At 36.9% G+C, this 14800-nt stretch overlaps 1 protein-coding gene across 6 annotated transcripts in view; it reads right to left on the reverse strand.

Moving 5' to 3' along the window:
• The window catches only part of MLLT10 (MLLT10 histone lysine methyltransferase DOT1L cofactor), a 126049-nt gene that overhangs the window by 61633 nt on the left and 49616 nt on the right, over positions 1–14800 (reverse strand). For all 6 annotated transcript variants that reach the window (XM_058830339.1, XM_058830337.1, XM_058830336.1 and 3 more), the window contains one exon: positions 5537–5632. In XM_058830339.1, coding sequence (XP_058686322.1) covers positions 5537–5632 — 96 coding nt within the window. The remainder of the gene's footprint in view (positions 1–5536; positions 5633–14800) is intronic.

Genomic DNA, 14800 nt, shown 5'->3' on the forward strand with positions numbered 1-14800 from the left:
CTATGCAAATATCCTCCTCAACCCCTGCCCACCCCCAAGAATTCTGGCCTTTTTCTTACACTCATACACTCTCCACAGGGCTTTCAAAAATTTCATCTTTAGGTCTATTGCTTGTCTGTTGAATTTTGCCAGAATTGTTCCTATTGGTGAACAACAGCCAAAAGAGCCAAAAGAAGTAATTAGGTGGGCAGGGAAGCTGCATGCACAACATCAGGAAACCATACAAGGGAATATTATTGTTCTCATGACTGAAAAAAATGTGGAGTTTTGGTAACTGAATTTTAGTAACATAAGAAAGAAAACTAAGGCAAAATCAGAAAAAAGAAAAACAAATTATACTGTTATTTATACACAAGCCACCTAGTAAAATAGCTGTTTAAAGCTTCTTAAAAAAAAAACATGGATCAAACCTAGAAGCTACTCATCTGTTCAAAACGAGCTTGTCTGTTTTTCAGTTCTTTACAGAATATAATTTAAAACAGTATCTACAGTTATCTCCATTAAAGACCACACATACACATGCCTCTTAAAATTGAGCATACACACAAATTTTCCCTTCCCCAAGTGGGATGCTTGCTGAATTTAGGCCTACAACGGAGTGTTTTTTCGTCTTTACATAAAGCTTGGTAAAGCAGCTATACAAAGTTTTCCATATTTTACTAAAATAGCTAAGAGATTTACATAAATCTTACTTTTCAGTTGCAAATGACAGAAGACAACTAAATATACAAGCTTTGAGGAAAGCAAATATTTCAATCTATTTGCATACCAGGCCAGGCAATGACAAGTAGACATTAATTTGTAAACACTGTGCTGTGATTTGGTTTGACTGCAAGCCTGAATCCCATTCCTGGCAGATTTTGAAGAATATGCATGCACAACACAGTTCTGCTTTGGAAAATTTTGCTCCCACAGCTATTTGCATTTCAGAAGGTGCTATAAGGTGTACTGAAACCTACATGCTTACTCAGAGAATCAGTAACACTAACACGATGAAATATACCCTAAGCACAGAGAGCTACTGTCATTTTAATGCTCTCCATCTATCACTCCGTGCACCCTGAAGAATTACACTATCCATCTGCAGCAAGTCTTAAAACTACTGGGGATTTATGGTAAACATGCAATAATCATTCTTGGTATATATCTAGTACGTTCCAAGGTTTGAGTGGCCTTTAGCCCTGTGCAGATGCATAAGGCAGTACCCTTGCACAGAGAGAGGAAGGACCATGGCAAGTAATTCTCCACAAAAATGCCACAGTTGGTAAGAGCAGAGTCTGAGCAAAAACCAACCAACCCAAAAAAAACCCAAAATCAACACTGGGTTTGCATGGCCAGGCTTTGGTAGAGGGGGGCTATATAGGGGGCTTCTGTGAGAAGCTGCCAGAGGCTTCCTCCATGTCTGGCAGAGCCAAATTCAGCCAACTTCAGGACTAACCCAAAGCTGGCCAGGGCTGAGCCCATCAGAAATGGTGGTAACACCTCTGTGACAGCATACTGAAGAAGGAAAAAAAAAGGCTTATTGGGCACATGTAACTGTGGCCAGAGAAGGGCAGACTGAGAACACGTGAAAGAATCAACTCTGCAGACACCCAGGTCAGTGAAGAAAGAGAGGGAGGAGATGATCCAGGCACCAGAGCTGAGATTTCCCTGCAGCCCATGGTAGACTGAAGACCATAGTGAGGCAGCTGCACCCCTTAGCCCATGGAGATCCATGGGGACGCAGAGATCGACCTGCAGCCCATGGAAGAAACCCACCCCAGAGCAAGTGAATGCCTGAGAAGAGGCTGTGACCCCATGGAGCAGGCTCCTGGCAGGACCTGGAGACCTGTGTAGAGAGGAGCCCATGCTGGAGCTGGTTTCCTGACAGGATTTGTGACCCTGTGGGGGATCCACAATGGAGGCACGCTGTGACTGAAGGACTGCACCCTGTGGAGAAGTGATCCACGTTGCAGCAGTCTGTGGAGAAGTGTAGCTCATGAGATGGACTCATGATGGAGAATGAAAGACTGTCTCCCATAGGAGGGATGCTGGAGCTGGGAGAGGACCCTTCTCCTTAAGCAGCTGCAGGAGCAACCAGTGACAAACTGATCATAACCCTCGCTCACCGTGTCCCTGCACTGCTGGAAGGAGCCAAAGCTCAAAACATGAGAGAGAAATTTTTCACCAGGAGCAAATACGGGGCTGGTGGCTCTTCCCAACTAAGTAGGCGGGCAGAAGAAGAGGCAGCAAATAACTCAGATTCCTAAGTTACTGTCGTTCTTCTTAAAACATTCTATATCTATGTCCCAAAAGTTAAAAAAGTAGTGCTACTACATCAACCAAAGAGTAGTCAGGCATTTCTTATTTCAAACCTTTTCAAACTTAACTGATTCAGACTGAACAACATTTGCTATGACATTACAGGGATGCACAAAAGCGTCTCTCAAAATAGCAGGGGCTGGAACCTCAGTAAAATTTCTTGGAATTAAATTCTGCAGAACGAACAGGCAATTCAACTACGCTACTGGAAGGTAAATTCTGTTTATCATGCAGCCTTTCATGATTCTATCTAAAGAAACCACTCATCTAGATAAAGACAAGCTTTAAGACATCACCTGCATAAATGGTCATTACCACTAGATTTACAAACATTTAACATCATAAAAAGGAAAACCAAATTTCATTTCAAATTTCAGTTCCCCCCACAGGAATATTATGGTAGCAAAAGTGATTATATACCACGATCAAGTCATGCATTCAATACAAAGAAAGAATGCTGCGAAACAGAGATCAGGTTCAAATCAATTCTAGCAACTACATAAAAGGACACATAAAAGTAATACATTAATACAATATTCTGAACCAAATATTCATCTTAGAAAAAAATAAGACTTGTTTCATTACTAAAATGTCAAAGCTTTGAGGAACAATTATGAGTTTATAACCTAGAAAAGGAAATGCATGTAAATGGTGTTTAAAGGACTCAGGAAAAAAATTAACTGAAGGAAGTAGCCACAACAACAACAAAAAAAAAATCACTTCCACATATCCAATAGATACTTTTTTAAAAAACATAATCGCACTTAGGAACCTCTGAATGCAAATTTTCCAATAAAAACACCCATAAAAAACTGAACACCAATTTTCCTGATGATTTTAAGCACTGTAAAAAAGGCAATAAATGAAGCAAACAGGTTAGGTAAAGAAAACGCACATGCTAGAGATTAAATTAAAAAAAAAAAAAGAAACAAAAACCGAAAAGGGCATGATGATATTCAAATTCCACAATTAATATTCTGTTTTAGTTTAATTAAGTTATAATTTAAGTTCTAGAATTCTGTATTTTTTGTTCACTTTAGTGTTTGCTCTAGCTCATCCTTGTGACTATCCATAAGAGTAAACCTTTAAATTCAGGAAAAGGATAGGGAGGACAAAGCAATTAGAAATAAGCTTAGCAGAAAAACAGAATCCAACTGTGTCTTTGGCATTAAAGGCATATTCTAAGAGGCAGGATGCCAAAGATCATCACAGAATCACTACATTGGAAGAGACCTTCAAGATCGAGTTCAACCCATGCCCTAATACCTCAACTAAACCACGGCACTGAGTGCCACATCCAGTCTTTTTTTAAACACATCCAAGGATGGTGACTCCACCACCTCCCCAGGCAGACAATTCCAGTATTTTATCACTCTTTCCATGAAGAACAATTTCCTAGCGTCCAACCTAAATGTCCCTTGGCACAGCTTAAGGCTGTGTCCTCTGGTTCTGTCAATTGCTCTCTGGTGAAAGAGACCAGCCCACACCTGACTGCCAACACCTTTCAGGAAGTTGCAGAGAGTGAAAAGGTCACCTGAGTCTCCTTTTCTCCAGGCTAAACAACCCCATCTCCCTCAACTGTTCCTCACAGGGTTTGTGTTCCAAGCCCCTCGCCAGCCACGCTGCCTCCTCGGGACGCGCTCAAGTATCTCAACGTCCTTCCTGAAGAGCCCAGAAATCAGTATCTCTTTTTTTTTTTTTTTTTTTTTTAATTTTTAAAGAAATATACAGTAATATCACTTTTTGTAAAAAGTTATGATGACTAGATAATCAAAGTACAAGAGGGATATAATTCAAGAAAGGTATGTTCATACATAGTATAAAACCAAAAGAAAGGTAGTAAAGTTTAAAGAAGTTTCCACACAGCCTCTCTTACAGGCTATTTTATTCTCTTACAGGCTATTTTATTCTCTTACAGGAATTTTAGAAGTTGTCTCAGACTCAAAAGGAGTATGTTTAGGGCAAATTAATAAAATGAAATATCCAATCATGTGGACCAGTTAATACTACTCAAAGTGTTCTACAACCTAATTTCAGTAGAAACTGTCACACTCACTGACTGCAATCTCTAATTGCTCTTAAATCAAACCAGCTAAGTGGTAAATTGACTCTACCCTTTCTTCTATTTTTTTTTTCAATAGAGAGTTATTTAGAGTTTCATAAAACCACTAAGTCTCACTTGACACAACAGCATCAAAGTGAATACAGTAGAACAAGAAAAAGGACTCTTAACAGAAGAGTAAGCTACAAATAATGGGATGTTAGCAGGTATGAATTCTCCAGTTAATAATCTTACTACTGAGAATGAAGAAATATGCAAAGCATACTAAAAATCTAACTTTCTTGGAGATTATTCTTGAAATTGATACTACTAGTTGAGAGAATACTTCCAGAGACCAGAGAAAGCTGGTGTTTCAATTGTTTCACCCCATCCTGATGAGGTCTTGGTGTACCATATGCAAACACACATTTGTTGAATGTAACACCTCACCAACCAAACCACACACAGTTAACACAAGCCTCAACACCTTTGCTAAAACACGATGATCTGTGTACTAAGCACAATTCAATTCAAACCATGATTCCCTGACTCTGATGTCAAACATCCCCACTTGAACGGGACACATTTTATCCAGCTTTGAAATCAGAAATCCCATTTCTCAATAGTACTGCCCACTCTGTAATGCCAACATTAGTGTCATTTTACTGGTGCATAGCAGAAGTGATTCTTGCTGAGTACAATGAGAACTGTCTGTATTTAACCCTGTATGTTGCTACTGGAATTAGGTATTTTCTGACACATCAACAGGAAGAAAACTTCAGAGAACCTAATAGAACAATCTGCTAATAAGGCAATATGACGCGTGAGCTGCAATTTCATAATTACCAGTTTTAAATGCTTACAGGTTCAGTGTCAGCTCAGCATACACAAGAATTTTGAAGGAAATACTTTCTAAAACTTCTCAAATTATTAAATATACCTCAATCAAGTAAAATTTACTGGAGTATCACTGGCACCTGACTCGTAATTTAAGTACAAAACTAAGCCTTTCTTCATATGGTAAATCTCCAAGTATTTTAGGATTTTATATTACAGGAAAAAATGCCCAGAGTGCTTGATAATTACAGAATTTATGCCATTATAAAGATCCTGTTTATACAGTGGAATGATTACATTATGAAATTTTGACATAAGTAACCAAAGTGGAAGAGGAGAAAAAACACATTGACTTACTTTTTCTGTAGTTACAGTAAGAGATGGAACCAAAGATGGTGAGGACTCCGACTGCTTCTTATATTTTTGCTTGTGTTTATCTTTCTCTTTATATTTCTGGAAGTTGTAAAAGACAATAAAAACTAAGTTTAGCTTCAACTTTAACATAAACCATTCTACACTGCATTAAGTGTTACTTAAACCGAAGAGAGCTGGCAATAATGTCCTGTGCTATTTGGAAAACACATTAATGTTTTCAATGTTTTGAAATTTATTTTTTTATAAAAGCAAATCAAATACTTACATTTGTTTTCAAAGTGCACGAACTGAAATTTTTCAATTATAATTAGCACTGATGAATGAACTGTTGTTAGTATAACCCATTTTTACAATAATCACTTAACAAAAGGAACTGGACTAAAAACAGAGACATGGCTTCTGTTTCAAAGATCTTTATTCATTTTTCACCACAGATTTCTACTTTTCTGTACCTGCACAGTACTTTTGGTTGGGATACTAATGTAAATTAATGCTTTGGCTCCCCTACTGACATCTCCATGCATAAAAATGTGAAATCTGATTTAGATTTCATTTCCAAAAAAGGGACATTTTACAGACTAAATAAGTATTTTCCATGGTAAATTGAATAAAGTATCAAAAGCTATACAAATCAAATGTCCTTCCTAAAAGATGAGAATGTAATCAGTTGGGGTTTGGTTTCCAGGTTGGTTTTTTTGGCTGTTGTTGTTGTTTTTTAGTTTTAATTTTTATTTTTTAAACATGAATGAAGCATTGGCAGTGTGAACAAAACTGTGCCAACAAAGAGAAAATAACTTCTTATCCTAGAGCCTTTATAGTATAACAGAAGTCTTTCATATTGGCAGAAATCAATTTTTGGAGGATAACAGAATCAGACCTAAATTGTATTTGTCTGAATAGTTTAGACAAATACTTTACAAAAATAGCCAATCTGACAAAACTAACAATTAAACTTAGAACACAGAAGTAAAATATTTTTTTCCAGCCTAATCATAAACAAGTAATTTTTCTTTAGCAATGTAATATGGTTTACTTAGACAAGTCAGTGTCAGAAGATGCAAAGAAACTGCAGATGTGAGAGAAAGTTACTTACAAGCTACTGGCACTGAAGTATTTTATTTCTTTAATTATGTATTTGTGGAATTTTTGTGAACTAACACAAAACTCTACAGAACAGCACAATGTATGGCTATTTGTTCAGACTGCTTCTACAGAGAGCTAGTAAAAAACGTGCATACATACAGATTGGCACAAGGGGTTTAAAAATCCAGCTGAGCTGCTTGAAAAGATGTGTAAGTCTGAACAGCCATATGAAAATACAGTAACTGTTTTCAATCTTGAAATCTACCCACGCTGATCTCTATCTTAACTATCCAGACTTTCAAAAGAACATCATTTGTTCAACAGCACCTACACAACCACTCTCACCAAGCACCAGGACAAGATGCAATACATGCATACTCTATTCAGGAATGACCAGATATCACCTTCCTATTTCTGTCACAACTCAAGAAATAACAAACTTATTTCATGCAATCAGCCTGAGAGAGTAAGAGAATGGGTTCTCAAATTCTCTAGCAAAGTAGAATCAGTTAACTGACAACCTAGTTGCAAAGCTGAAAGTAAAACACTTTTATTGTACCTTTACGAACTGTAAATACCAGGTGACTGACTTAGAGATCACCTTGTCTCTAACCAGTCCAAATCCATTTAACAAAACTAATTTTGCCAAGAATGAAATACAGTTTAACTAAGAAAGTTCATAAATCAAGTAAAAATGCTATCATCACCAACATATTAAGTAAAACTATGCTTGCTAGATATAATATATAGAGTTCTTTTAATTCTTGTACCCTTCTTAAAACTCAAATAAACTTTAAAAAGTTAGTGGGAGTGTCTAGGTTTGGGGTTTTTACACACTGAAGTAAACTTGGGGGGCTTTTTCCACTCTGCTACACGGATAGAAATACGGAGTTTTTTCCACCATAATAAAGTGAGCAGGTGTCATAATTACAATGACACACACCATAAGGTAGGTTTTAAATTTTTAAAACCTAATATAGATTTGTTGAAGGAGCTTTAGATCAGGGAGATTATGTTTGTTTTGTGTTTTTCTCAAGAGGACATTGTTTGTTTCTTTTTAGACCTGGAAAACACCTTAGAAAGAAAAAAACTACTATGGAGAGAAAGGATTCAAATGCACTGCACAGTCTTTCCAGTAACAAATATAACAGTCCCCAAGGTGCTATACATGCTAACAAAAAGCAAGCAAGAATCAAGGAAAAACAGAAGCATCTACACCAAGACTGCCATGGTATTCATCGATTCTGTTGATACAAAAGACTTTCACCAGTGCTAAGCTACCAAACTTACTACATCATCAGTGGATGTGTTTAGAAAAACTTGACCAACAATTTCATTAAACCCCAGACAAGTTTCAAGAAGGAAGTTACGGAATGGGTAATCACTGTCTGAGCTTCTTTGGATTTCAGCATTCTACTAAGAAATTGAAATAATCCTAAAGAATTTATTTTATTTATAATTTTGGAGCCAAGGGGCAATGACTTTAATACACTTTAAGATGAAACTTCACAACAATATCAGTAAACAATAAGAAAACTTTTAAATGAACATATTTTACAATATTTTCTGTCGACTTTCTAGTGTTCTTTGACTTCCAGTGGTAATTTCATCTAAAAGTCAAAAAACAAAATTCTGATCAAAGGAACACTTCGGAGGACTTCAAATTACATTTTGTAACATACTGAAATCAAAGGTAGTCCCTACACATAAGGAGGTGGCAGGAAGGACGAGGGACACATGAACAGCAGGAAGGAAGAGGGCATAAAGAATTCAGTGTCTGGAAAGAGTATGTTTAATTTCTGTACAGTGAAGCATCAGCAACCACAACAAATTCCTCTCCCAGATCCAAACCATCAAGATAAAGTTTGCCAGGACAGCTTACCACAGTTACAGCTTTCCACTCAAAGCCACTACAGGGGTAACCCATCCAAAAGCCTTCTGCATACAAGTATCTCATTCACAAGATATCTGCTGTCTGTAACTCTACATTTCCTCCTTTTCGGTAAGATCTCCTCTCACCATTTTTCTTTTTCTTTTTAATTATCTTTTTTCTTCCCAAGAAAGTTGAGAAGCATTATTTCTAAATGTGAATTGACGTCAAATGCACACAACATCAAAGAACTGGAGAACACTGCAGGAAAATCTCTGAAAGAAATGCTCAGCTTTTACATGGATAAGAGTAAAAATTTCAATAACAAGCTGCTGAGACTGCTGAAGATGCGTAGCTCGCACAAAGTGACTTCTTGCAGTTGCACCCTTCTCTACCACAAAGATGCAAAAAAGGTTAAGAAGAGATCTGAATATCCACTTTGGAATTCCGAAAAGGAGTAATAAAGGGAAATTAATTCCCACAGTATTTAACAAATATGACAGCTTTCAATCAAGTCTGTCTCAAAGGCCACACAAACTAGCCATCTTCCCTACTGCCAGAAAAACAACAAACTGTTAGCTCCTCATGGACAGCTCTGCATGCTTCACTTTTATAAGATCTCTATTCAGTTACAGCTCTGAAAAAACTCCAAGAAACATAGCAACAGCTCACCAAGATAAACATTCATCCATTAAACCACATGGGAACGCCCCTTTCTAGGGAAGGTAATGATATCAAATGTCTCATCTTTTACAAGCTTTACTGTAAGGAAAATAAAGGACAAAAATAACTCTTAACAAGGACTGAAAGTAATACTGGCAGTGAGTGAAAGCTAAGAGAGCATTAACGGCAGGCAGAATGCACATATCCCATTTATATACTTAGGAACGAGTTCAGATGTTCCAAACTCCTGTGCAGAGCTGATAAATGCAATCTGTACATTCTGTAAAGCCAAGGTTTAGCAGAACACACAATTCCAAGGTAGACTATATTAAAAAAAAATAAACAGCCAGCAACAAAACTGACAAAGGTAACTTTAATCTTGTTTCACAAGTAAGACAGTTGAGCAGACCAGATGCAGACAGCTCCTGAAATCTTTCTAACTGTAACAAAAATAAGACATGACTGCCATGCAGCCATTGGGTAGGCACCTGTAACAATATTCATCCCAAACAACTTGAAGAGCCTGGATTTATGGTGCAGCTAAATACCAATATAAAATGCCTCAACTTCATACATCATGATTAATCAGAATGCTTTATTTCTCACCAGGGATTTCATTTTTGGCTTTTGTTTCTTACCTAAAAAATTATGTAATCACATCTTAACTCCAACAGCTACATGCTGCTAGATAACAAGACAAACATGGTGCAAGATTTCTGGAATTCTACAGCACCTTCTGTACATTGATTTCTTGTAGAGTAGGGAGCAGGGGAATGAAGAAGGGGAAGGAAACACATTCTGATTGCTTCTCTTTCTCCCAAAAAGATTCAATCTACAAAATTATTACATAATATGACTTCACAAACACCCTTTGGCTCCAAATCTTCATTTTTTTAGCTCATTTACTTGTTTCATCACTCTAAATATTAGCACTTGCTCATTTTCTTTAACTTATTTTCAGAGAAACATTTGTCACACCAGTGAAAAAGACCAGCATCTCATCAAAATATCAAATTAAGGGTACATGTGTAACTACATTTTAGCTCTGATCTGTTACCAGCATAAGAGATGTTATAAAATGTATTTTTTCAAACTTTGGTCCTCGATGTTTGGAAAAAATTAATAATACAAGTGAACAATAGTTCATCCTAGTGAACTAGAATTTATTCTAGTCTTCTAGTACAGAAGAAATTAATAACTTCAGCTTTTCTTTTAAATGGCATTAATAATTCATAACATTTCCACATGGAAGTATCATTTAACTTGTTGAAGGTATTTACACCCATTTGCAATTCATTTTTGTCTCAGGAATGCACAGCCCTCTTGAAATGGGTTTCTACAGGAGTTTATTCGATTAAAATACATTCCAAAGTTCAGCATTTAACAGCTCACTGTTGCAAAGGAAGAAAAAGGTTTCCTGACCCCACTCTCTTGCTTAGCTTGTCAGACCTTCCCTCTGCCTGCTCAAACTGCTGAACGGCAGCAACAAAAAACTAAGTGGAGAGTTTTCTGTTGTTTTAGAGAGCTACATTAGTTCTGTGAAGGAACATGTGAGATGGACAGTAACAGGCAGAAAAGACAGATGCAGAACAGAGAAGCAAGAGCTCATGGGCTCAGGGAACAGGAGACTAACTTCTGTTTTGGAATAATCAAAACACATGCACACTATCAGCAACCACAAATGCATAGTCCTTCAAGATCAAACTGCTTGGGGCTGATCTTGAATTACAGCATTTTTATGCCCTCTCTATTACAAAAATCCTTATCCTCCACTATCTTTGGCTGTTCCAAGTTTTTACACTTCCAACAGCATTTTAAAATCTACTTTCCCTATTGATTATTGTAAGCAAAATCATCTGAATGCCTAAATCCCTAGTTTTTCAGCTGCTGTTTGACTTCCTCAAATAATTCCAATGTATCAGAATGTTCTATTAGCACAGAGTACTCATACTGGTTCTTTTGTCATTTATAGATTTTGTGCATTTTGTGTCACCAAAGACTGTAAATCCTGAGCTGTCACATCAAAACTAACATCCTCAGTGGAAAGCTGTGCACAGTTCTTGCTCATCCCAAATAAGAGGCCAGATCTGCTTATAATAGTAGCTATTAGTAATATAACCATAATAATAATTGCAGAATGAAAGATGACCACAGTGCCAAGTTTCAAACTCAAATCCTAGTTTCTCTTATTTTTATAAGAACAGTCCTTGCTCAGGCATTCATCTAGCTAGCATTTTAAACAGTACAATCCACAGCAGAAAAATTCAGTGCAGCAACAGTGTTGCTGCAGTCACAGTAATAAAAGGATACAGGCAAGAGATAGTTTATAGGGGGAGGTAGGACACTACTGCCAGCATTATTCATACACATAAGCTCTAAGTATAACACTTGTTCTTAAAAACCTTGTTTCCTAAGTCCTTCATTCAATTACTTAAATACCCAAAAGCCTCACTTAAGTACAGGAATAATGGTCATATTTTTAACTGTCAATGGTAATAAACTCAAGAAACAATGATAAAAATGCCACCCAAATCTTCTAAGACGTGCAAGACTACCAACTCTTATCCAGAATGAGCTACTCCTACCTACTACTTCAGTGTAGTTTCTGTTATTTGCATAGTTTAATATTAATTGTTAGTAACAGGCATGCAGTGTCACTTCATAGTAGTAGCACCTTGTAACTTCAAAAATTCAAGATTAACTATTATTAGTGCAACTATGTATTGTCAGTGCTCACCTCTATTCATTCCTATAAAAATTACAAGTTTAAATTATGTATTATGTTACATACTGTGAAATGATTGCTGTCTGCAAGGTAACTTAAAGATACCTGTCAAATATGTATCATGAAATAGGTGAGCAGAATGGCATACAGAAGGAATCCATTCAATCTTCCTGCCTCAAACAGCTTAACATCATACATCATCTTTAACTGCATCCAGGCTGCTCTGGTCTACCAGAACCCAAAACACGGTAGGTGTGAAATACACAACTTCATTAAACAGTATCCAGATTACCTTCCAGAAACTGTTACAAAGTCCGAGTACTAGTAATCTTGTATTAAGCAGGGATCCAAAGCCAAGAAAGAGATATTTCAAAGCCGCTTTTACTTCTGCATCTCTCACAGTAATAGCTGTAAGAATTGAAATTATACTGGTTGTGAACGGGATAGAGTTAAGTTTACCTAGTTGGTGTAGGGCTGTGGTTTAGATTTGTGCTGAAAGCAGCGTAGATAACATAGGGAAGTTTTAATTTCTGCTGAGCAGTCCTTATATAGGGCCAAGGCCTTTTCTACTTCTCACTCCACCACAGCATGTTGGCTGGAGGTGCATCAGAACCTGGGAAGGGACACCGCCAGGACAGCTGACCCTAAATGACCAATGATATCCCATGCCATATGGCATCGTACTCAGTATATAAAAGCCAGGGAAGAAGAAGAAAAGGGGTATGTTCAGAGCAATAGTGTTTGTCTTCCCAAGTAATAGTTGATGTGATGTGTAACGTAACACGTAACATGTGATGGAGCTCTTCATTCCTGGGGATCCCTGAACACTTGCCTGCCCATGGGAAGGGGTGAATGAATTCCTTGTTTTGCTTTGCTTCCATGCACAATTTCTGCTTTACCTATTAAACTGTCTTTATGTCAACCCACAAGTTTTTTTCACTTTTACTCTTCTGATTCTCTCCCCCATCCCATAAGGGAGGGGAATGAGCAAGTAGGTGTGTGGGGGTGAGCTGCTGTCTAGGGGTTTTATTTTCTTTCAGTCAAAGACTAAAATGTGTACTTTGAGATAGAAAAAGACAGTTGCAACCTAGGAAGCCTTACAAAATTCTACATCTTGCAGAGTAAATTTTAGGTATATCTGAGGTGATATGTTTTTCATTTTGATTTTATAGTAATTTTTTAATTAATCCCAGCTGACAAGCTTAGTACTATTGAGGTGTTTGCTGTGCTAATGTATGCTAAAAGCATTACGCTTTTTTCAGTAAGGTATATGATGTGTTACTGTAAGTTAAAAAAATATGAGGTAGTCAAATCAATAATTCCATGATAATCTTGAGAATTGAGACAAAAAGTTCCTATGTTTTCTCTCACTAAAATGAAAGAAAACATAAATTAAAATGAGCTTATATTCTTACGTATTTTTTCTTGGCCACCACAAGAGATCATTTTGCTGGTGCCAGCTCCAGTAAATTTCATGCAGTTGATTATCAGGATGACAGTTGTATACACAGAGAACAGCAGAAGTTAACAGAGAATTTTAGCAAGCAAGAAGTAAAACAAGATCGTCACCTTTCCTCTTAATCCTGCAGATAAAAATATCTATTACTAAATATACTCAGACACAGTAGCTTTCTAAAGAAACTTAGTTTACACAGTCACATGCTGTCAGTATTCCCAAACAGTTAGACTTCCAACAGAATCTGACATGAAGAGATGTATTAAAAAAGAAAAATCTACACTCCTACAACAGTCAGTACAGAACAGGTGCCCAGAAAGAGAAACGCTATTCATTGGCAACAACAGTAAAGACTGAAGGATGAAGACATCCCCCTTTTGAATTCATGGAACCCATCAAAAATTCCATTTTAGGAAACAGCAACTGGGTTCTTCATCTTAAATAGCTACTAGTGTATCTATACACTGAGATTCATTTATATTGGTTTATATTTATTGGCCAGCCTTTTAGAGGTGTTTTGGAGCCATGCTTCCTTCCCTCTGATCGAATAGAATTTGGAGTAAGTTAACATGGATAAGCATCACCAGTAGCATCTATACCATACAGTTCTTATTCAAATAATATTAATCTAGTAATACTTCAATTATAAAAATTGAAGTAATTTCAAAGTGGCTGTAAACCACTTTTCTTCTAGTTATCTTTAGCATTCTTACAATTTTGCTTCAGACATCGAGAGCAGCTGAAAGGATTAAACAGTCAAATATATTAAACTGATTAACAAAACTTACAAATTAAATAAAAATGTAATGGAATACTGCATTACTGAGATTAATTTGGAGATTTTTTTTTCCCTAAAAACTTGCAAAAAACCCCCAGTGTTCAGTAGCATCGCTTAGTTTATGAAATGAGGCAATTCATAGAGGAATGACACAATTAAAATCATCTTTAAAACACTCTATACAGCACTATAAAAGGACTCCTTGGGACTAAAACTGATTTTTTGTTGTTGTTTATTCAAAGAAAAAAAAAATCACTGCTTATGCAACTGAACGATAACCCAAAAACCTGCAATCTGATCCTATTTTTACCACACAATCTTACGTGATGCATCGCAGATCCATTTTACCTTTTCAGTCATTTGTTCAGACAGTAAGGAAATGCCCCGGGAACACTTGATCTGAGTGTTTACAACTTGCCTTGTAACCGTTTACACAGCACATAAATTCATTAAAAAGCATCAAGCACCTCTCTCCCAAATGAAATTCATTGCCCTGACACATGAGCACAGGCTCCTTCACAACAAATTGGCAAAGTCTGGGCAGCTCCAAACCAACAAACAGCCTATGGAAACTTTCAATGCACAGAGACATGGTTTAAATCTTCCCTTCCCATGAGACAAAGAAACAAATTCCCAGCTACAGTGGAACATGCGGAGTGTGACGCACTGCC

The sequence above is a fragment of the Poecile atricapillus genome, chromosome 2, assembly GCF_030490865.1.
Source record: "Poecile atricapillus isolate bPoeAtr1 chromosome 2, bPoeAtr1.hap1, whole genome shotgun sequence".
In the NCBI taxonomy this organism is placed as follows: domain Eukaryota; kingdom Metazoa; phylum Chordata; class Aves; order Passeriformes; family Paridae; genus Poecile; species Poecile atricapillus.